This window comes from Emiliania huxleyi (assembly GCF_000372725.1).
Source record: "Emiliania huxleyi CCMP1516 unplaced genomic scaffold EMIHUscaffold_57, whole genome shotgun sequence".
NCBI lineage: Eukaryota > Haptophyta > Isochrysidales > Noelaerhabdaceae > Emiliania > Emiliania huxleyi.
This window is the reverse complement of record NW_005197722.1, coordinates 372,121-393,535: the sequence shown is the minus strand read 5'-3', so window position 1 is coordinate 393,535 and position 21,415 is coordinate 372,121. Positions and strand designations below refer to the sequence as shown.

At 66.0% G+C, this 21,415-nt stretch overlaps 4 protein-coding genes across 4 annotated transcripts in view; 3 read left to right on the top strand and 1 right to left on the bottom strand.

Annotated features, from left to right (window-relative positions):
* Positions 1–1,830, top strand: part of EMIHUDRAFT_452160 (hypothetical protein) — a gene marked incomplete at its 3' end in the record, with an annotated part of 3,964 nt that extends 2,134 nt beyond the window's left edge. Inside the window, exons 5-9 of the mRNA XM_005765017.1 lie at positions 123–398; positions 537–596; positions 793–972; positions 1,134–1,322; positions 1,402–1,830. Coding sequence (XP_005765074.1) covers positions 123–398; positions 537–596; positions 793–972; positions 1,134–1,322; positions 1,402–1,830 — 1,134 coding nt within the window. The remainder of the gene's footprint in view (positions 1–122; positions 399–536; positions 597–792; positions 973–1,133; positions 1,323–1,401) is intronic.
* Positions 1,831–2,760: 930 nt separating this feature from the next.
* On the top strand, positions 2,761–7,933 carry COPB1-1b (COPB1, beta subunit of the coatomer). Its single transcript, XM_005765016.1, has 10 exons — positions 2,761–2,930; positions 3,810–3,944; positions 4,058–4,118; positions 4,349–4,578; positions 4,785–4,926; positions 4,997–5,195; positions 5,271–5,325; positions 5,555–5,662; positions 5,740–5,928; positions 6,004–7,933. The coding sequence occupies exons 2-10, from the start codon at positions 3,855–3,857 to the stop codon at positions 7,771–7,773; spliced, it is 2,844 nt and encodes a 947-aa protein (XP_005765073.1). The 5' UTR covers positions 2,761–2,930; positions 3,810–3,854; the 3' UTR covers positions 7,774–7,933.
* Positions 7,934–10,093: 2,160 nt separating this feature from the next.
* Positions 10,094–11,923, bottom strand: EMIHUDRAFT_104152 (hypothetical protein; the record flags this gene model as incomplete). Its single annotated transcript, XM_005765015.1, has 1 exon — positions 10,094–11,923. The coding sequence occupies one exon, from the start codon at positions 11,921–11,923 to the stop codon at positions 10,094–10,096; it is 1,830 nt and encodes a 609-aa protein (XP_005765072.1).
* Positions 11,924–13,586: 1,663 nt separating this feature from the next.
* On the top strand, positions 13,587–18,532 carry EMIHUDRAFT_437298 (hypothetical protein). Its single transcript, XM_005765014.1, has 7 exons — positions 13,587–14,068; positions 14,192–16,443; positions 16,533–16,622; positions 16,701–16,745; positions 16,821–16,871; positions 16,953–18,129; positions 18,239–18,532. The coding sequence occupies exons 1-7, from the start codon at positions 13,624–13,626 to the stop codon at positions 18,319–18,321; spliced, it is 4,143 nt and encodes a 1,380-aa protein (XP_005765071.1). The 5' UTR covers positions 13,587–13,623; the 3' UTR covers positions 18,322–18,532.
* Positions 18,533–21,415: the final 2,883 nt, after the last annotated feature.

Here is a 21,415-nt window from a genome sequence, read left to right as displayed (position 1 = left end):
CAAGCACGCGAGGACGCTCGAGGCTCTGGCGGTGATGCAGGTGATCGACCAATCATGAAGCTCATGCCCCAACACTGAGTAGTCAGTGCCAGTGCATTCACAAGGGAGTGACTCACGCTCAGGCGATCGGGCTCGACAAGACGGGCACTCTGACTACGGGCCACTTTGAGCTCTTGAGGCTGGAGCCTCTGCCCGGGGCGGCGCACACGCGGCAGGTACTGCACCGATGGGTGGCGGCTGTCGAGGACCAGGACAACCACCCGCTCGCGCGCAGCTTGGTGGCGAGCTACAAGGGCTGCGTCGCCGACTTTGTGGCCTCGGGCGAGAGCCTGCCCGCCACGAGCGGCTACCAGCGGCACGGGCGGGACGGCGTCAGTGCGACGGTCGAGGGGCGGCGGGTGGGCGTCGGGAACCTCGCCTTCCTCGAGGCGGCCTTGCGCTCGAGCCAGGCCGACGACGACGACGACGACGACGACGATGACGAGGTGGAGATGCCGCCGCGCCTGCGCGCCGCGCTCCGGAGAAGGCGCGAGCAGGAGAAGGCGGCGGCCGCCGCCGGAAAGGGCGAGCACGCGGGCGAGCCGCTTCCTGCCGCAGTTGCGGCAGCAGACCCTAGATGGGTGGACAGACAGACCCGTGTATTCAAGCCACCACTGTGGAGGAGACGCGCTCAGCGGTACTCGGCTGCACTCTGCTGTCTTTGCCGTATTCGTGGCCCTCGTACTCACGCGGTGCTCCGGGTACACCACGAGGCCGTCTCCACGCCCTGACTCTGGCGTGGTCACGGCGCAGGCAGCGGACGCCGCGCAGCGCCTCGCGGCGGAGATCACGAGCGAGCAGGCCGGCAGCGGCAGCGTGCTCTATGTGGTTGTGGACGGCGTCGTTGGCGGCGTGATGCTGCTGGACGACGCTCTCAAGCCGCAGGCGCAGCCGCGTAGTACAGCCATGCGCGCACACGCCCTAACAACTGCGGTGCGGCGCAGCAACGAAGCACCGACAACAAGACAGCCGTCCACACGACAGCCGTCCACACGACAGCCGTCCACCGCTGCCACGAGAGGTGCAGCGGCCGCCGCCGTGCAGCCGGCCCTCGTGGGCAGACAGCCTGGTGGACGGGTTCATGCATCAGCTAGGCGGCCGCCACCGTGCAGCAGCTGCGAGGCCTCGGCGTGCGCCCGATCCTGCTGACGGGGGACCGCTCGGCGGCGGCCCGACGCGTGGCGAGAGCCGTCGGCATCGGCGAAGCGGACACGCACGCGGGCTTGCTGCCGACTGTCATCGCTTGCCCGAGTAGCACATTGCAGTTGTTCACTGTGGCTGTGGTGTGTAGGTTTGCTGCCCGCCGACAAGCAGCGGATTATCCTCGCGCACACTTGGCCGCAAGACGAGCCCCGCGCGCAGGACCTGGAGCAGAGCATGCTGCCGAGGGCGGGTCGCGGCCCGTTGGTCGTGGGCTTCGTCGGCGACGGCCTCAACGACTGCCCCGCGCTCGCCAGCGCGCACGTGGGGATTGTGCTGCAGGAGGTGGGCACGCAGGCGACCGTCGACGCCGCGTCGGCGGTCCTCCAAGTGGACATCGACCAGCTGCCCGCGGCGGTCACCATCGCCCGACGCGCGCGCCGACTCGTGCTCACCAACCTCCTGCTCGCTCTCAGCATCAATGTGGCTGTCATCGGCCTCGCGGCGACGTGTGGGCTGCCGCTGTGGCTCTCGGTCCTCTCCGACTCTGGCGGCCTGCTCGTCGTCCTCGCCAACTCTCTCTGGCCGCTCACGTGGCGCGTCGGGCAGGCAGCGCCGCGGGCGCGCCACAACTCCTTTGGGCTGGGATGAGAGAGAGCGGCACACGCGGCGGCGCGCACCGACCCAGTCTCACACGGGAGCTGCAGCTGCGCATGGTAAGGTATAAACTTCTCCACACGCAAGTAATTTAGTTATATAGGGAGGTTCGGGTTGCGCAGCGTCCTAAAATCTGAGGGTTCACCGCGTCGGTTCATCCCTCGGTTCATCTTCATGATCTTGAGGCTTCGCTTCTATCTATAGTATAAAGTGTAAGTATCTCTAGTAGCCGTTTTGTACCTTCACGTTCAGTGATAGTGTCGAAAGACAAAGTGTGAGTTTATTGGTGTGGATGCAGGAACCAGGACGGCAGTATAATTTAAGAACGACGCACCCTCACAGAGCAGCGCAGAGCCGCACGCACGCGCTGTGTGAAGTAGAGCGCCGCGTTGCCGTCGCGGCGGTCGAGCTGCCGCATGCCGCTCGTGGATCTCGTAGTGCGAGCGAACGAGGTTCCGGGGGCTAGAAGTTCAGCACTCGCCTGCGGACAGGTCTAAGTTTTGGGCAAAAAACTTACTACCCAGCCTTTGATTTTGCAAGGGCGAGGGTGAGGGGGCGCATCGCGGTGCGGGGAAAAGGGCTGCGGCTGGGCACAAGGTGTCGAGCAGGGGCAAGCGATCTCGCACGCAGCCTTGGCGTCCTCGACCGACAAGTCTTCCACACAGACCTCCTCAAGGGGCGGTTGCTCGCCGCAATACCCCTCCATCTGCTGGTCGTCCAGGGCCCCACAAGCCAACGTTAGGCTCGCGAGCTCCTCGGCTGGGAAGAGGATATCCTCCCCGGTGATCGCCTGCAGAGCCGGCTCATCCAGGGTGGCGGCACACGCGCTTGTCGCCCCCCCCTGCGACCAATCCTGGAATTCGGCATAGGCGTACACCTGCGCGAGGCAGTGGAACGAGTTGAGCAGAGAACTTTTGACCGTGCATGCTCTGGGTGTGGCGGCGCACATTCTGGAAGTGTCCTGCCACTCTGGAAGCGTGCCACTTTTGGGATTTAAGCCTCAAGCCGGAGGAGTACGAGAAGATTGTCATCCTCCGCATGAACCGCGCCTTCATGGAGTACATGCGCCAAAACCACGCCAAGTACGCGAAGGCGTGAGCGAGGAGGCGTCGAGGCTGAGCGGGTCCCCCCCTCTTCAATGGTCCGCGGCGGGCGGCGGCGCACCGGGGTAGTCGCGCCCGTAGTCCGCTAGATTGCAGACTATCGCGGACCGTCAGAACTGTGCTAGTGCCGCCTGTGTATATGGGCACCTGAGATTGAGGGCCAGACCGCGTCCGCACGCGCGCACGTGGCGCAGTTGCGCGAGTTCGTTCGTTCAGCGCGGCTCGTGGCTGAACTGCACGCCGAACGAACGAACTTTACGATAATTTTCTTTTTTCCTAAGTTCGAACGGAGTTCACGAACGTTCGTTCGTTTTCGCAGTTCGCGCCTTCCACAGCCGGCGCGGTCCGTTCAGTTTCGAGGTTCGGGCTGGGCCCCGCCGGCTGCGTTCGTTCGAGTTCGGAGTTCGCGAAATCCGCGCGAACTCGAAGGGCTGGCTTAGGCGGCTCCGGTGGTGAGCCGGTGTGTGTGCCAGTCCGCGCCAGTCCGCGCCCTTGTCGTGCCAGTGTGCTGTGAGACAGGTTGCGCACTTGGAGCATTTGGAGTGCAGTCATTAGCCTCACATCCAGGGCGGGCTACTACAATTCTTTTTACTGAGCGCTGACCGACAACTCTCAGTCGTCGCCAGGCGCGTCCGCTCCGCCGCGTTGGTTCGGGCAGCACACGCCCCACCGCAGATCGCCGCCTGGCGCCGCACCCATGCGTCGCGATTTGTGACGGGGGACGGTTTCGCCTCCGTCCACCGGCGCGGGGTGTTCTGCCTCTGGCGACACACGGCTGCTGCTGGCGACCCTGCGTGCCCCCTCCGCCGCGACTGTCCGCCGGGCGTCCTGCGGAGCCCCGCCTGAGAGCCACGCGCGACTGTCGCGCAGGATCGGCCCGGTCTGCCGCGGCGTGGTCTGGGAGCGGCCTGAGCCATGTCGGCTATGGAGCGGAACTGCACGCTGCTGCTGCACGGCAAGGAGGCGACGCCGCCCAACGAGGAGGAGATTCGCGAGCTGCTGGAGGTGCAGGCTGTCGCCCGGCACCCCTTGCACCGACGCGCATCGGGACGAGTGGCGCAGACGGCAGCGTTCAGCGCGAGACCGCTCACGCCGCGGCCCGCGCCCTGTCTGCGCAGGACAAGGATGTGGAGAAGAAGCAGGAGGCGATGAAGACGCTCATCACGCTGCAGCTCAACGGCGCGCGCCCCACCGCCCGCGCCTGCCGCCCGCGCTCCGCGCGGTGGCCAGCGGCCGCCGAACTCCGCGCCGCGCGGGCAGACAGCCCGCATATCTCCCACGCCTCTCGCCGCGCCAACCCAGCGCCTCTCGCCGCTCCCGACGCTCCCGACGCTCCCGACGCTCCCGCTCGCTCCCACCGCTCGCTCCCGACGCGCTCTCCCTCCACTCGCTGCGTTTTTGCGATGCAGGCGAGCCGATGCCCAAGATGCTGATGGTCGTGATCCGCTTCATCGTGCCGAGCGACGACCACAAGCTCAAGAAGCTGCTACTCATCTACTGGGAGGTGATCGACAAGACCGGCCCCGATGGCAAGCTGCTGCCAGAGATGATCCTCGTCTGCAACAACCTGCGCAACGACCTCTCCCACCCCAACGAGTACATCCGCGGCTGCACGCTGCGCTTCCTCTGCAAGCTAAAGGCACGGCCACCCTCCCAGCCCACCCACCTACCACTCACACACACGCACACGCACACACACGCAGCGCGAGACCGAGAGCGGAGATCAGCTCTCCCTCGCACGCACTCGCACCCACATCACCATGAACCCCGCCCAGCCGCCGACCTCCAGTGAGGACGAGTCCACGCCACGGCCCGCGACGCGTCCGCCCGAAACGCGTCCGCCAGGCGCCGACCGAGGTAGAGATCCTCGAGCCGCTGATCCCGACCATCAAGAACAACCTCGAGCACCGGCACGCGTTTGTGCGGCGAAACGCCGTGCTCGCCGTCTATTCCATTTTCAAGTCGTTCGAGCCCCTGATCGCCGACGGCACCGCGCCGATCGAGGCGGCGCCGCGCGCCGGAACCTTCCGCCAAAGCGTCGCGGAACCTTCCCGTAGGCCCCGAGCTGGTGGAGGCGGTGCTGCAGCAGGAGCAGGACGCGTCGTGCAAGCGGAACGCCTTTCTGATGCTCTTCCACTGCTGCTCCGAGCGCGCCGTCGCGTACCTCTCCGAGAACCTCGAGCAGGTTGCCGGGTGGGGAGACATCCTGCAGCTCGTCGTGCTCGAGCTCATCCGCAAGATAGTGCGCGCGAACCCGTGCGCACAGTCGCGGCACGACCGCCCTCTCCTCGGAGCCTCCTCGCCAGCGCGTCCCTCGCCGCCGTCTCGTAGGTACGAAAAGTCGCGCTACATCCGCTGCATCCTCACGCTCTTCGCTTCCGAATCGGCGCCCGCACTGCCCGCCCCGCCCGCCCCGCCCGCCCGCCTCGCCCGCCCCGCCCCGCCCCGCCCGCCCCGCCCGCCGCCCCTCGCTCGCCGCCCGCGCGAACGCCTGTCGCCACCCCGGCCGCGCCGCCTCCCGCCCCACCGACGAAGCGCCCCCCCGATCCCCTCCCCTCCCCCCCTCCCACACCACCCCCCTTCCGTGACACGTCCCGACTGCGCGTCGGTCGCAGGCGGCGGTGGCGTATGAGTGCGCCTCTGTGCTGGTCGCGCTCTCGTCGTCCGCCACCGCCATCCGTGCGGCCGCACAGTCGTACACGCAGCTGCTCTCGTCGCAGTCGGCACCGCGATCCTCCGGCGGCCTCTCGGAGCCTTGCGATCTAGCCCTTCGTGAGCCGTCGAGGAGCGCTCTCCGTAGGACAACAACATCAAGCTCATCGTGCTGGAGCGGCTGCAGGACCTGAAGCGGCACCACTCGAAGGTGCTTCAGGAGATGATCATGGACATCATCCGCGCGCTGGGCTCGGCGAACCTCGACATCCGCAAGAAGACCCTCGAGATCATGCTCGACCTCATCGTGCCGAAGAACATTGGCGAGGTGATGCAGGCGCTCGCCGAGACGTGACTACCCGAGATTACACCCGAGATGACCCGAGATGACCCGAGATGGCCGGTGATGCAGGTTCTCAAGAAGGAGGTGCAAAAGACGCAGGGCGAGGAGGGCGAGAAGTCGTCCGAGTACCGCGCCATGCTCATCAACGCCATCCACAGGTCTGCGATCCGGTTCCCGGAGTCGGCGTCGATGGTCGTGCCGGTGCTAATGGACTTCCTCGGCGACGCCAACCAGTCGTCGGCAGTCGAGGTGATCCTCTTTGTGCGCGAGATCCTCGAGACCTTCCCGCACCTGCGCGAGTCGGTGATGAAGAAGCTGCTCGAGACCTTCCCAACCATCCACTCGTCGCGCGTCGCGCGCGTCGCCCTCTGGCTCATCGGCGAGTTTTGCGTCGCGGGCGAAGACGTCGCCGCCGGCTTCACCACGCTCAAGGCGTCGCTCGGCGAGCCCCCCTTTGTGCCGCCCGCGGAGGACGAGGCCGCCTCCAACGGCCCCGCAGCCGCGCCGCGCCCGGAGGGGAGACCAGTGGTGCTGGCGGACGGCACCTACGCGTCGGTCGTCGCGGCGGACGAGGCGGTGGGCGGCGACGACGGCACGCAGAGGCTGCGCGGCCTGCTGCTGGGCGGCGACTTTTTCCTCGCCACGGTGGTGGCCACCACGCTGACCAAGCTCGCGCTCCGCTCGCGCGAGCACCTGCCGACGCGGGCGGCCAACATGGTCGCCGCCGACGTGATGCTCATCCTGACCGGGCTGCTGCAGCTCGGCAAGGCGGGCGGGGCGGGCGCGACGATCGACGCGGACTCGCAGGAGCGGCTGCAGACGTACCTGCACCTGCTATCGAGCCCGGGGGAGGAGGTGCAGGCCCTCTGCTTGGTCCACTGCCGCGAGGTCTTCTCGGCGATGCTGCGCGAGCGCGCGGGCCAGGAGGAGGCGGAGAAGCCGGCAAAGGACGTCGCGCCAGAGGTGCACCGGCAAGCCGACGACCTGATCTCGGTGCGGCAGCTCAAGGGGGGCAAGTCCGACACCGCGGCGCTCGAGCTGGACGACGACGACGACCCCGTCTCCTCCGCCGCGGGCGCCTTCACCGGCGAGCTCGACTTCGCCGCGCGTCTCAAGCGCGTGACGCAGCTCACCGGCCTCTCCGACCCGGTCTACGCCGAGGCGTACGTGCTGGTGCACTCGTACGACATCATGCTGGACGTGCTCGTCATCAACCAGACGCAGGAGCCGATGACCAACCTCTGCCTCGAGCTCGCCACCGTGGGCGACCTCAAGCTCTGCGAGAGGCCGACCGCTTACACGCTGGCGCCGGGCGAGTCCAAGCACATCAAGGCAAACATCAAGGTTTCGTCCACCGAGACGGGCATCGTGTTCGGCTCGATCGTGTACGACGCGCACGGCTCGACGCCGCCGGGCGGCGGCGAGAACCGCAACTGCGTGGTGCTCAACGACCTCCACATCGACATCATGGACTACATCGCGCCGGCGTCGTGCTCCGACCTCGCCTTCCGCGCGATGTGGGCCGAGTTTGAGTGGGAGAACAAGGTTGCGGTCAACACGGACATCACCGAGGTGAAGGAGTTCCTCGAGCACGTGATGAAGAGCACAAACATGCGCTGCCTCACCCCGCCCGCCGCGCTCGAGGGCGAGTCGGGCTTCCTCGCCGCCAACCTCTACGCAAAGTCCATCTTTGGCGAGGACGCGCTCGTCAACTGCTCGGTGGAGAAGCGGCTGGACGGCAAGATCTGCGGCTACATCCGAATCCGGTCCAAGACGCAGGGCATCGCGCTCTCGCTCGGCGACAAGATTACGCTCAAGCAAAAGGGCCCGGCCTGCTAACCGCCGGCGCCCTGCGCTGTGCCTCGCCGCGGACCGAGCGTCCGAGCGGCGGCGCGAGCAACTCGTGTGCCTGCGAGCAACTCCGTCGTGTTCCACTTTCTAGATACATAGTATGATGAGGGGAAAATCCGGTCCGACTTGCGAGACCGCCTATCGGCGTATCGCAAAAAAATAATCCAATCGCGGCTGGGCAGCTTGGCTAGCGGGTAGCTCGGAGGTGTAACGAATTGACACCGGTCGGGGGGGAAACCTCTTGAGATTAATTCTAGCCGCCTCGAGAGAGGTTGCCTGGCTTAGTGGGGCGGATCCCTGCGAACCAGTGCACCAGGGTTCTCTTCCCTGGGGCCGTAGTTCTCGGACTAGCACACAGTCCGACCCTGTCCTTGGTGTGTGTGTTTCACGCTAAGATCTACGTCTGGCGGCGCGCTCTCCTCTGGCGGCGGCGCGCTCTCCTCTGGCGGACGGCGGCTGGGGCGGCGGCTGGCGCGGCGGCGATGGCGGCAGGGGCGGCGGCGAGGGCCGGCGGCCCCCACCAGCTCCACAGGGCCGCCGCTCCCCCCGCCGTACCCGCCACCGCGCGACATGCGGCCACAGACGGGCGGCGGCGGCGGCGCCTACTAGTTCGAGGTCGACTACCCCACCGGCTACGACTACATGACCGTGATCTGTACCACACCGGGTTGACCGGTCTCCTCTAGATCGAGACGTCGTACATGAATGGCATCCTCCCCCCCGAGTTACTTTGTCCCTCCAATTGGACCGCGCCGGCCTGTCCCACCGACTGGGGGCGGGCAAGGCACGGTATATAAATTCATGCCTACGGTGGCCCTGAGAGCTGCTAGTGGCGGCGAGGGAGGGACCCGGGGGTCGCGCCACTCCGAGTGGCGCGGTCGGGCAGTGGATCGACCGCTAGAGATGATCCACCTCAGTGGATCACTCAGCGCTACGCCTACCCCCGCCCTCGCCAGAGCCGCGAGACCGGAATATCGGTGGTACGCCCTGCCAAGGGTTACACCGAGGGACGCCGCACAGCCCTGATCCACTCCGAGTGGAACGGGCGGCGTGTCGAGACGAGCCACTGCAGTGGAACATTTCGGCACGCCAGGGAGTGCGGAACCCGTAGAGACCAGACGTCGGTCGGCGGGCGCGCACGCAGGCCACGGGGGTCTGGATGCATGCCGCCACGCTTGAGATATGGGCCAGCCCCCGGGAGAGCCGGGCCCACATTAGTAGGAAGTGGTTTCCAAACGTGTGGGAGCAGTGTGCACAATAGCATGGTCCACTCCGAGTGGACCGTGTGCGTGCCTGTCGGAGCCACTCAGAGTGGCTCGACCTGTGGGATGTGCATACGCCCTTCGCCTCGGGGTTGCAGTCGGTGCGTGACCGTGTGTTGCGTAAGTATGTACCTGGCCAATGGGGCTAGCCGACGGAGGTGGGGCGGAGGGACCGCCCCCGAGGAAGAGACATCAGAAACGACTGCAGAGGCAGTGGCAGCCCAACGAGTCGCCCGAGGGGTGGACCAGGGTTGGGAAGGGCGGCATGCCGGACAGGTTCACCATGAGGAACCCTGGCCGCAAGCCGCCGGGCAAGGCGGTCAAGCGCAAGCCTGACCGCCAGCCCGCACCCAAGGGAGGTGGACCCCCACCCCCCTCTCCCAAGGTGAACAAGAACAGGCTGAGCGCGCTGGGCGCTGGCCCTTCTGGCACCAGCGGGAGCCACGAGCGCGCACCACCGCGCTCCCCCTCCCCCTCCTCGCCGCCTGCCAAATCACCGCGGCCGTCTGTGCCTGCTTCCGAGTATGACTCCGAGTTCGACTTTTCCGACGCTGAGGGAGGCGCAGGATAGGACGGCAGGGGTCGTACACGACGCAGTTCAGCAGGCTGTGATGCAATACGGCTATGACGACGAGCTCTTCCAGGCGTGGAGGGACGGCGAGATACGGCGAAAGGACTTGCCGGAGGAGGTGGTGGCTATGGCTTTGGACCTTTGCGAGAGGTGGCGAGCGGAGCAAGCGCGGTGTAGGCGCGTCCACGCGGCGCAGCGGCTCTCCCGCGACCCCGGCCCCTCTCATAGCCGCAGCCGTAGCCGCAGCCCTAACTCTTGCCGCTCTTCCGTGTCGGGTTGTGACGAGGGGTGAGGGGACACGGATTGAGAATCCCTCACACCAAGATCGTGCAGGGCGGGGACACATGTCCCTAAATCCCATCTCGTCTCAGAGTTTGCCCGTTTTATTTATTTATTTAAGTGCTCCAAGTGCCAATAACTCAAACATATCCTTAACACTAAGGCTTTTTGCTCAGTCTGGGGGTGGTTAGGGCGTCTACAATCTGGTACGGCGGCGATGCTCCTCCAAGGTCTGCATCACGTAGTCGCGGTAGGCGGTGTGCGACCAATCAGGCTGCCCATACGTAGACGCCGCCGGCTCCTGCTCCCGCGCGAGCAAGCTGCGCCGTGACTCGCATTGCGAACTGCAGCCATGACACGAGCGACAGCAGAAGCCCTGCATCCATGGTTCGCCGCATTTTCCCCACCGCACCTGCTGCTCGCAAGTGTAGCGCGTGTTTGAGGGCACGTCGGAGCAGTCACTACACGTGTCCGGAGGCGGCGGCGTGGCGTGCGTCAGTGCGACGGCCGATACGTTGGCATAGCCCTGGAGCGACGCCATGCCCGCAAAGAGGGTGGGCTGCGACACCGCCGTCCACCCCCACGCGCCGGCGTAGGCATGGCTGTGCGCCCAGCCATACAGCTGCTCAGCGGTGCGTCCCTCGGCTTTCTGACCGAGCACAAACTCGCCGATGAGCAGCGGAGCGGAGACGCGGAAGTCTGCCTCCGAGTGAAGAAACGGGGAGGTGGGGTTGAACTTGCCTTTGTGGGCATACGAGTGCACCTGAAGAAAGTCGAGTCGAGCCCCAGCCGCCGCGGCCGCGCCGACCGCTCCGCGAAGGCACTCGTCGGTGTAATAGTTGCGCTTGCCGAGGGCGTCGGAGGAGGCGAGCTCCGACCACGACCCGACCGTGACCAGGGAGGCGGGGGCAGCGGCGTGGATCGCCGCCGCCTGGGCACCCACGAAGCGGAGCACCTGCTCCATAGGTATGGGCTCGGTTGGCTGCGCCCAGCCCGCGCCAGTGCGAGCGAGGGGGGTGGTGTCGTAGCACGGGTTCGGGTCGGCCACGTCCGCAGCGACGGAGCCCTCAGGCTCGTTGATGACGTCCCAGCCCCCAAGGGCGGGCTCGTCGCGCAGCGAGCGCACCATCGGCACGAGTACGGTGTCGATGTAGCTGTCCAGTTTCGACATGTCGGAGAAGAGGTCCTTCACGCGCTGGTGTTTGAGAACCGCGCCATTCCACAGCACGAAGAAAATGAGGATGTCGAGCTGTCGCGCCGCGCGCAGGTAGCGGCGCATGTCGGAGATGAGCGATCCCGTCGAGTCAGTGGCGACGACCACCCCGTCGGCATCGAACACGGGCGTTTTGTAGCCCTCCACGTGAAGCCAAACCCTCATCGAGTTGCCGCCTGCCCTCGAAGTGTTGACGAGCACGTCCTTGAGGGCACAGAAGTGAGCGTTGCTCTGACCGTTGCCAAAGTCGTTGCCGTACCGAAGCCAGGCCAGGTTTACGCCCGACAGGAAAACCGCGAGGGTGCGGTTAAGAACCGTGAGCCGTGCCGAAGGCGGGGAGGAGGGCGGCGGCGGCGAGGAGGGCGGCGACGGCGGCGGCGAGGGCGTTGATCGCGAGGGCGGCGGCGAGGCCGGCGGCGATGGCGGGAGAGAGGGCGGCAGCGAGGGCGGCAGCGAGGGCGGCAGCGAGGGCGGCGGCTGCACAGCTAATGGTGGCGAGGGGAACTTCGTACCAAGAACATCCGCCACCGCTGTTGCCTTCTGCCCGTGAGAAAAGCCCACAGCGATTGCGACCGCAGCAGCACTGACAACAAAAAGAGAGCAAGCGATTCTCACTGCAAGCCTGCTGCTCACGCGCAAAGTGATGGTGATATCCTCGCTGTCGAAAGCTTCATACCTTGTCGAAGGTTTCGCCGCCACTGGGTGCACTGGCGGGGCAGTTCCTGATCCATCCGCCTCAACTCCCCAAGTACTTGAGGCAGCCTCATGCTTCGGCTCGACAGTCGGCTCAGCCGTCGGCTCAACGTTTGGCATCGGTCCCGTTTATGATAGAGCGCGGCATATAACGCACGGGCCCTCAGCGGAGCTGGGAAGAGGACCGCCGCAAGCGGCGTGGCGTGGAGCGGTTGTGCATCCCTCCGGGGGCCCCTCTGCGCCGGGGAGGCGTTGTTGGAGGCTAGGACGCAAGCGTCCGTCGCCCTTTTCAAACTCGGGGCCCACTCCGCTACGCTCCGACCCGAATTTGGAGGGCCTAAAAGTTTAAGGTGTTGCTGCGCAAAAGGGGTCGGACACAGGGCGCAGCTCATGCTAAGAGCTAGAAGAGGAGATAGAGAGACAACCACACCAACCCCACAAAGCTCTCTCTCCTGCTCCTCACTCACGAGGGGTCACAACTACCGAGTTCCTAGAGTCTAGCTGCCACGTTCAAAACCAGGACGGCGACAGTGATGGTGCTATCACGGGCATGATCAGGGGAAAGTGGAGCGGGGGGGGTGAGCGTCAGCCAGCCAGGTACGGGATAGTAGAGCAGGTGCTTTGTGGGTGGCGGTGGGCGGCGGCGCTGGGGGGCTGGCCGAAGCGTTAGCTGAGCTCCTCCCTCAAGCTCGAGCACGCATGACGCACGTTGAGTGACAACGTCGGCGAGCTTCTGGATCAGGTTAGGTTGCCGGAGCACCCATGGCTGCACCTCCAACTCCTCCTCTGAGTCAGACACGACAATGTCAACTGCGCCCTCCTCCTCCCATTCGTCGACTGCGCCCTCCTCCTCCTCAGGAAACTCTTATACAGCCCCACCCCGCTAGCAGCGAGGTCTGAAAGAAAGAAAGGAAGGAAGGAAGCTACATCCCAAACTCGCGAGGAGGTTAGATGTCCCGCCACTTTCAACGCCGCGAGGGCGGCCTGTGATAAATTCTTTTTTCGCACGACCCTAGCACCTGTGTTAGTGCCAGTGCGCGCCAGTCCCGTGCCTAGTGACGTGCGAGGGATTGAGTTCTCGATTTTTTTAGTGCCAGTGCGCGCCAGTCCCGTGCCCAGTGTAAAGAAAGAAAGAAAACACACAACCCAAGGGAGGGATGGGAGGACGGCACGCCGCCACCACACAGGGATTTTAAGGAGCCCAAAAAGAAAGAAAGAAAACAGACAAGCCCAGACGAGGGATGGGGGAGGAGGACAGGGTCCCCACCTGCACGAGCAGGATTTTGGAAGGACGATCAGGGGGACAGGTGGGGCTCTCCTGCTCCTGACAAGGGACACGACAGGCTCGCAGCGCGGTGCACGGTGGGCTCCCAACTCCACTGGCGGTCTCATCTCAGTCTAGTGACCTGCCTCCAGCTTCCCGCTGGCAGTCTCTCACTACCACAGGCACACTGACATTAAGGAGCCCAGTGTTGTGCGAGCACCAAAAAATTCTTTTTTGCTGACGCGGGCCCAGTACCTCGATGAGGTGACTTGGACCACCAAGAGCTGGCTGGGGCTGCAGAAGCAGCGCATCTCAGTCGTTCCACACGGCCATCGCAGAGCAGGTCGTGAATGAGCTTGCCTGTGGCGGGGGTGGGCGGGTGCACGGAGCTAAGTGCCTCGCCACCCTCGCAGGAGTCGCTTAGGCGGCTCCCGTGGTGTACCTGTGTTAGTGCCAGTGCGCGCCAGTCCCGTGCCCAGTGTTGTGCGAGGGGGGTTGTAAAATTCTTTTTTGGAGGGGCCTTGCTCTTCGGCGGCTGCCCGCCCGGTCTGTGGCGATGGCGGACGGCGCGCTGCCACGCGAGCCCGGGGCCAGCGACACGCCAGACCTTGGCCAGGCCGACACCATCGACGCCGGCTTCGTGCTCGACAAGCTTCGGACGCGGCACGCGCACGACGCGATTTACACGCGCTGCGGCTCCGTGCTCATTGCTGTCAATCCGTACAAGAGGATGGGCCTCTTCTCGGAGGCGGTGCTCGCGCAGTACAAGAATGCCCACTCGCTCCCAGCCGAGCCGCCGCACACCTTTGAGATTGCGAGTGCGGCGCACCGGGCGATGATCCACAACGGGCGCAGCCAGGCCATCATTGTGAGCGGCGAGTCGGGGGCCGGGAAGACCGAGTCCGCGCGCCACATGATGCTCTACCTCCGATACGTCAGCAACACCAGCCCGGAGCTCGAGACCCGCCTCTACGGCTCCGACCCCATCACCGAGGGCTTTGGTGCGGCACCCAGAGGGCACCGTGAGAGCCCGCAGTCCCTGGGCCGCCGGCGTCACACGGCTCGCCGCGGCCCCCCGCGCTCACTCCGCTCCTCTCTCACCACCGCGGTGCCTGGGCGGACAGGCTGCGCCAAGACGGTGCGCAACGACAACTCGTCGCGCATGGGAAAGTTCACGGCGCTCAACTTTGACCCGAGCGCGCGGATCCAGGGCGCCAGCCTCAACACCTACCTCCTCGAGAAGACCCGCGTCACGCAGTGCGGCCCGGGCGAGCGCTCGTACCACTGCTTCTACGCGCTGTTGCGCGGCGCGTCGCCCGCTCTGCTCAAGCAGCTGCGTCTGCCGTCGGCCGAGCCGAGTGCGTACGCCTATCTGGCGGGCGGCCATACCGGCGAGTCGGGCGGCGAGCGCACCGACAAGATGCTGTGGGCGGAGCTCGAGACGGCGCTCGCCGCGCAGGCGTGGGAGGGCGCGGCGCTGCAAGAGCTGTGGCAGCTCATCGCGGGGGTGCTGCTCCTTGGCAACGTGCGCTTCGACGCGGCCAACACGGACGCGGCGGCCGTCGAGGGTTCGAGCGCGCCCTCCGTCGCGGGCTGCGAGGCGGTGCTTGGCCTGCAGCAGGGCAGCCTCGCAAAGGCGCTGACGAAGCGCAAGCTCAAGGTTGGCGGCGACATGGTGGAGAAGGACCTGAGCCTCGTCGCGGCGGGCGACAACCGGGACGCCCTCGCCAAGGCCATCTACTCGAAGCTCTTCGACCGCCTCATCGTCCAGATCAACCGCGCGCTCGCCGAGGCGCGCAACATCTACTCGCCGCGGGCGACCGCCCACGTCATCGGCATCGTCGACATCTTCGGCTTTGAGATCTTCGAGAAGAACTCGCTGGAGCAGCTGTGCATCAATTTTGCGAACGAGAAGCTGCAGGCGCTCTTCACCAAGACCGTCTTCGCCGAGACGATGCGCGCCTACTCGGAGGAGGGCATCGACGCCGCCGACATCTCTTACACCGACAACGGCGCGCTCATCCAGACGCTCGAGGCGCCAAACACGGGGCTGCTCGCCATCCTGAGCGAGGAGTGCGTCGTGCCAAAGGGGTCGGACGAGGGCTTCACCGAGAAGGTGATGGCGCAGCACGGAAAGGGCGGCATCATCGTGCGCATGAAGGGCGTCGGCCCAAAGGACGGCTTCGGCATCAACCACTTTGCCGGCCTGGTCAACTACGGCACCCGCGCCTGGCTCGACAAGAACAAGGACCCACTCAACGGCGACCTCGTCGTGCTGATGCAGTTCTCCGACAACGAGCTGCTCAAGGAGCTCTTCACCGAGCCGGCGGACGTGGCGCCCGCGGCGGGCGACCGGAAGAAGTTCAAGTCGACCAAGTTCAAGGGCGTCACCGACACCTTCTCGGCGCAGCTCACGGACCTCGTCGGCACGCTCGACAAGTGCGACCTGCACTTCGTGCGCTGCTTCAAGTCCAACGACCAGAAGAAGCCCGACCTGGTCGAGGACGCCGTCATCACGCGCCAGCTCAACACGTCTGGCGTGCTCGACGCGCTGCGTGTCGCCCGCACCGGATTCCCCGACCGCATGCCCTTTGACGAGTTTTGCGGCAACTTCCTCGTGGTTCCCGGTCTCGGCACCAAGGCGGAGCTCGCGGGCAAGGCGCCCAAGGACCGCGTGCTGGCGCTGCTCCAGAAGCTCGGCGTGCCCGGCCAAAAGTTCCGCTGCGGCAAGGCGCGCGTCTTCTTCGCCTCGGGCATGCTCGAGGGCCTGCGCACGCGCCGGCTCGAGATGCAGGCAAAGGTCGCCGTCGCCATTCAGGCGGCCGGGCGCGGCCACATCGCCCGCAAGGCGGCGCGTCAGCTGCGGCGTGTGCGCGAGGAGGCGCTGCAGGCGATGCTGTCCGCTGCGGCGCAGGAGGATGTCGAGGCGCTCCGGGCGGCCATTGCGGACGCCCGGGCCGCCGGCGTGCATCGCTACGCGGCGGGCGAGGCGAGCGTCGCCGGCGCGGAGGAGCGCGTGGCGGCGCTCGTGGCGGAGCTGCGGGCGCGAAGGGAGGCGGAGGGTGCGCTGGAGAAGGCCATCGGCGCGGCCGATATAGCTGCGCTCGAGGTGGCGCTGCAGCGCGCCGCCGGCTGCAAGTCGGACAGGGCGTTGCTGGAGCGCGGGGAGCGGCGGCTCGCGACGCTCAAGGAGGAGGAGAAGCGGCGCAAGGAGGAGGAGGCGAGGCTCGCCGAAATCAAGCGGAAGAATGTGGCGGCGGCGGCGGAGGCCGAAAAGAAGGTGGCCGAGGAGCGGCGGAAGCGCGAGGCGGAGATGGCCTCGCGAGACGCGGCGCTCGTCAAGCAGCAGACGGAGGCCAAGTTGCGGCAGAAGGAGGCGCGCGTGCTGCGCGTGGGCCGGGCCCCTCTCCCTCGCCCCCCCCCCCCCCCCTCCCTCTCCAATGCGACTCGCGTTGCCACTTTCAGGAGCTGATCAAGCAGCAGAGCCGGATACAGGAGGAGGCGGAGACGGCCGACGCCGAGTCCATCCGCCGCTCAGTAGCGGAGGAGGAGGAGGTGTCGCACTCATGACACCAGCCGCCCTTCCTTCGCCCCGCCCCCCACCAGCCACCCTTCCTTCGCCCCGCCCCCCAGGCGACGCAGCGCGCCATCGAGGAGGAGGAGGTGCTGCGCAAGCAGGCGAAACCCCGCGGCAACGCACGAGGCACCGCGCCTCCCGCGCGGCTCACCCGCCGCTGGGGCGCACACCAATAGGTTCTCCAGGAGCTCGAGGCGGACGGCGTGCGCTTCCGCTCAGGCACCGAGGTGCGCCGCCCGCCTCTATCGCCGCTGCGGCGGAGGTCCCCGGCTGCCCTCGTTACCGATTTGCGCCCGTGCGCGGCGCAGGACGTCCTCGAGTACGCCGTCTATCTCGGCATGGATCTCCGCGAGGACGTCGGGCTGCTGTGGATCGCGGATCAGGCGCTGCAGGCGGACGACCCGGAGGGGTGGGACCAGTGCGAGTCGCCCAACGGCGATCTGTACTACATGCACGAGGTGACCAAGCAGGTGCTGTGGCAGCACCCGCTCGACTACCAGTACCAGCAGCTCTACCTCGAGGAGAAGAAGAAGGGCCAGGGCAAGCTCGACCGGAGGGGGTCGTCCAACGGGGCGGTCGTGGCACCGCCCAAGCATGGGGGCAGCCGCGGCATCGACGCGCCACCCGCGGGCGGCCCGGTCGGCAGCAGCGACGATGCGCTGCGCCGCGTGCTGCAGCAGCTGCTCGGCACGTCGCACACCGAGCTGAAGCGGCTGCTGACCGAGCCCGCCACGTGTCGGGCGCGCAGCTCCCGCCACGCGCAGCCTCCCGTGCCTGAGCCGCGCGCGTGCGCGCCCCCACATGCCACCACGTGCGCAGAGCCGGCGGCGCCGCGTTTGCCCCGACGCGCAGGTGCCCGTGCGCTGCTTTGTGATTCGGCACAAGTCGCGCATGGGCGGCGCGCGCTTCGACTTCTTCATGTCCATCTCCAAGACGGACGACATGTACTGCTTCACGGCGAAGAAGTGGTCCGTGTCGAAGGGCTGCTACTACTCCATCGCGCTCGACCAGGACGACGCCAAGCGCGCGAAGGCGAGCTCCAGCATGCCAGAGTCGTACGTCGGCAAGGTGCGCTCCGACCGCAAGGCGCAGGAGTACACGCTCTACGACGACGGCGCCTCGTTCGACGGCAAGGAGAAGGGCGGCAAGTCGGAGCTGCGGTGCGAGCTGCTGCACGTCAACTTCTCGAACTCGCTGCGCAACCGCAACCCGGGCGCCATGACGGTGGTGGTGCCCGAGGTGGACAGCGAGGGCGGGATGGTGCCGGCGCGGCCAAAGGACGCAGCGGGGCAGCTGAACGAGCGGCTCAAGCGCGGCGACCTCGGCGGGCTCATGGAGCTCAAGAACCGCGAGCCGAAGTGGAACCCCACCTCCAACATGTACCAGCTCGACTTCCACGGCCGCGCGACGCTCGCCTCGTGCAAAAACATCCAGCTGCACCCAAAGCACGGCGAGCAGGCGGACGTATCGTTCCTCATGGGCAAGGCGGACGAGCGCCCCTGCCCAGCAGCACCCGCCACCAGCTTGCGCACGCCCCGCCTGGCGTCGCCGCCCGCCCGCCCGCCCGCCCACCACCACCGCCTCGGCCGCGCAGGTGGAGGAGAACAAGTTCAATGTGGACTTCAAGGCGCCCTTCTCGGCGCTTCAGGCCTTCGCCTTTGCGCTGATCGTGTTTGACAATAGCTCCGGCTCGTTCTGAGAGCCTCGGGATGGGCCGCCGGGGTTCGGATACGGTGCCGCATGCAGCGAGCGGGGTGGCGGCCGAGGTACATGCCGAGAAGGGGGAGGGGCAGCGCCAGCAGCGGCGGGCCGTCCGGTCCGGCGCGTGCCCGAATTGTGACTTGTACTACAAGGTGGGGTGAGGGTTTAAGCAAAGGGACGAATCCCTCGCCTCGAGCGGCCACCGCGGCCATCCGCGGGAGAGGCTATCGCAACTACCGTCTAGGACTTCGCGGTCTGAAAATCGATCGTGGTTCGTGCAAAGTCCACAAAAAGAACACACTTTTCCGGGCTTCGGCGGCGAAATTCTTTTTTCTTGATCCCTCCCGGCGCGGGCCTCTCCGGCTCTCGTAGCCGCAGCCGTAGCCGCAGCCCCAACTCTCGCCGCTCTTCTGTTTCGGGGGTTGTGACGAGGGGGGTGAGGGGACGGATTGAAGACACCCCGCTCAGCCCACACACATGGTCCCTAAGACCCTACCATCCCTAAAGAAAAGAAAGAAAATAGACAACCCAAGTGCACCTCAAGCCATGGCCCAAGGGAGGATGCCCTCAACTAATTTCTTTTCATGCGTGGGAGTCGTGCGGTGAAGTTAAGGGGAAACCCGCGGTACACGGAACCAACCCTCGGAGACCCGTGTTTACTTTACGGCCCTTTCCCTGCGAACGCGCACCCCCGGGGCTAGGGCTCTCTTGCCCGCAACCCGATGCCAATCATCCGGCCCGCTGGGTGCGCTTCTTAGCTCCCTGGCCCTGGATGTGCGGTTAATGACTGCACTCCAAGTGCTCCAAGACCAAGTGTGACTGCTCCTGTGGTGGGGGCGACGGCTTCTGAGGATGTGAGGAAGCCGTCGCCCGCGCCTTGCTTATCGCGTGAATCGTGCTTTGTGACCGCCCGTTTTGTTGTAAAATTATTCATGACCGCCCCTTAGTCTGAAATTCTAAAGAAAGAAAGAAAATAGACAAGCCAAGGGAGGGATGGCGGATGGGAGGACGGCACGCCGCCACCACACAGCTCACAGGAGTGTCTGACGAATTCTTTGCCGGTGGTATTTTTTTCCGTTAAATTCTTTTCATGATCTGCGCACACTGCGAGCGAGTTCTTTACCAGGTTGCAACCCTAGTTTCGCACTGTGCTGTGAATAGAGCACCAACCAACAGCTCTCAGGACCCCCCAGTGCTGGGATGATGCCAGCAACCACCAACCAACTCGCCGGACTGACTAGGGAGTGAGTGCGGAAGCTCCGCGCGGCTGACTGAAGTACCACGGCCCGCCGGGACCGCGTACCGGAAGGAAAGCCCCATCGCCAACACCGACCGCCGCAGCATCGAGCGGCGCGTCCTCCCCTTAAGCTGTATTGCACCATAGGTCGTCGGCTTTGCCGAGGCGGCGACGTGGACGGGACACAGGCAGGGACGGGCGAACGAACCACGTAACCCGAACAAGCGTGATCCTGAGAACGGACGGACGGGGCATTCCACCTACATAGTGCGGGACCTGGGGCAGCAACCAACAACGTGGATGGGGAGGGGTGCTCGGTCTCGGGCACCGCACCCGTGCTGCCACAAAGCACAATGTGCTGCCACAAAGCACCACTAGCGATTTCGCGCGGAGGGCGTAGTGAAGTGCTGGGGCGCTCACTGTGTGTTATTCGGGTGGGGATCCATCAGTGGTAAGCGGCTTTAGTCACAGATCCAAGCTCAGACGTCACACCAACACCACAAACACGCTCACTTCGCCGCTGCTGTAGATGGGCCTCCGGGGGCCCATGCTACGTCGAAGCACAGACCCGATCTCGGCACTCACGGGCTGCCACGCGCCCGCGCGCGGCGCGGGCCGCACCGCCCATGCCCCCGGGTCACCGACCCCGCCTCTCGGCCCTCTCGGCCCTCAGGAGCGTGCGGGAGACCGGCGAGGGGCGCGCCGCGCGCCGCCTGCAGCGCCGCCAGAGGCATTGTCGCCTCCGCTGGCGGGGTTCCCGCGCGCCCGCCCGCGCCCGCGCCCGCCCACGCCGCGCCCGCGGGCTCCGGATGCGCCGCCCTCCTTCTCCTTCTTCTCGATGGCAGTCCACGCGTGCTTGTCGACGGGTCGGCGGCGTGGTCGAGGGGAAGGTCGCCGGCGGCCGCAACTCTGCCGCCGTCGCTCCGCCGGCTCTGATCGAGTATCGGGCGTTGAGGGCGGCGGCGCAAAGCGGGTCTGGCGCATCCATCCCCACGAGCCTCGCGGCCGCGGTCGTGGCACACCTGGTGGCGGCTCTCGGGGCCGTCTCTACGGCGCTCGACACCGTATGAGGTCGCCGGCGGCCGCACCTTTGCCGCCGTCGCTCCGCCGGCTCTAACCGAGTATCGGGCGTTGAGGGCGGCGGCGCAAAGCGAGTCTGGTGCGCCACGGCCACCACCCTTGCCACCGCCCTTGCCGCCGCCCTTGCCACCCTTTGCCGCCTTGCCTCCGCCGCGGGCGGCGGTGGGAGCGGCCTGCTGGGCTAGCATGTTGTCCGTGGCTGTGGACGGGCACGTGGAACGTCAATTCATGTTCTAACGGCCTCCGGGATTCAAACAAAAAATAGCCGGGGCCCTCTCGCAACCCCTCTGACCCCCCGGGACCCGTGGGCGTCGAAGAGGCGCTCTCGGGGGGCCGTTCTGAGTTCATGCTACCACGAAGCACACTGTGCTGCGTCGAAGCACCGGGCCCGAGTCCGTGCTACGCAACCGACGCCAACCAGCAGCGTTCTTTACAGTCGAAAGTAGGTAGGTAGGTAGAAAGGTGAAGAACAGCCAGGCTCGGACTGGACACCAACGCGGTATGGGTGGACGCTGGACAGATGATGACGACACGCACGAGCGACACACAGACACAAACAAGCTCACAAGACACACAGCCAGCTGGCTGCCACACACCCTGGGTTGGCGTACACATAATTCAGGGCCACATCCTTCCTGTCGCCCCCCCCAGCACTCCAAGGTGCCAAGAGAAACAAACAAGGGCACAAACAAACAGTCGAAACAGGGTTGGAACCACGTAAAGAAAAACAAATTCGACCAACGTCGGCGCCTC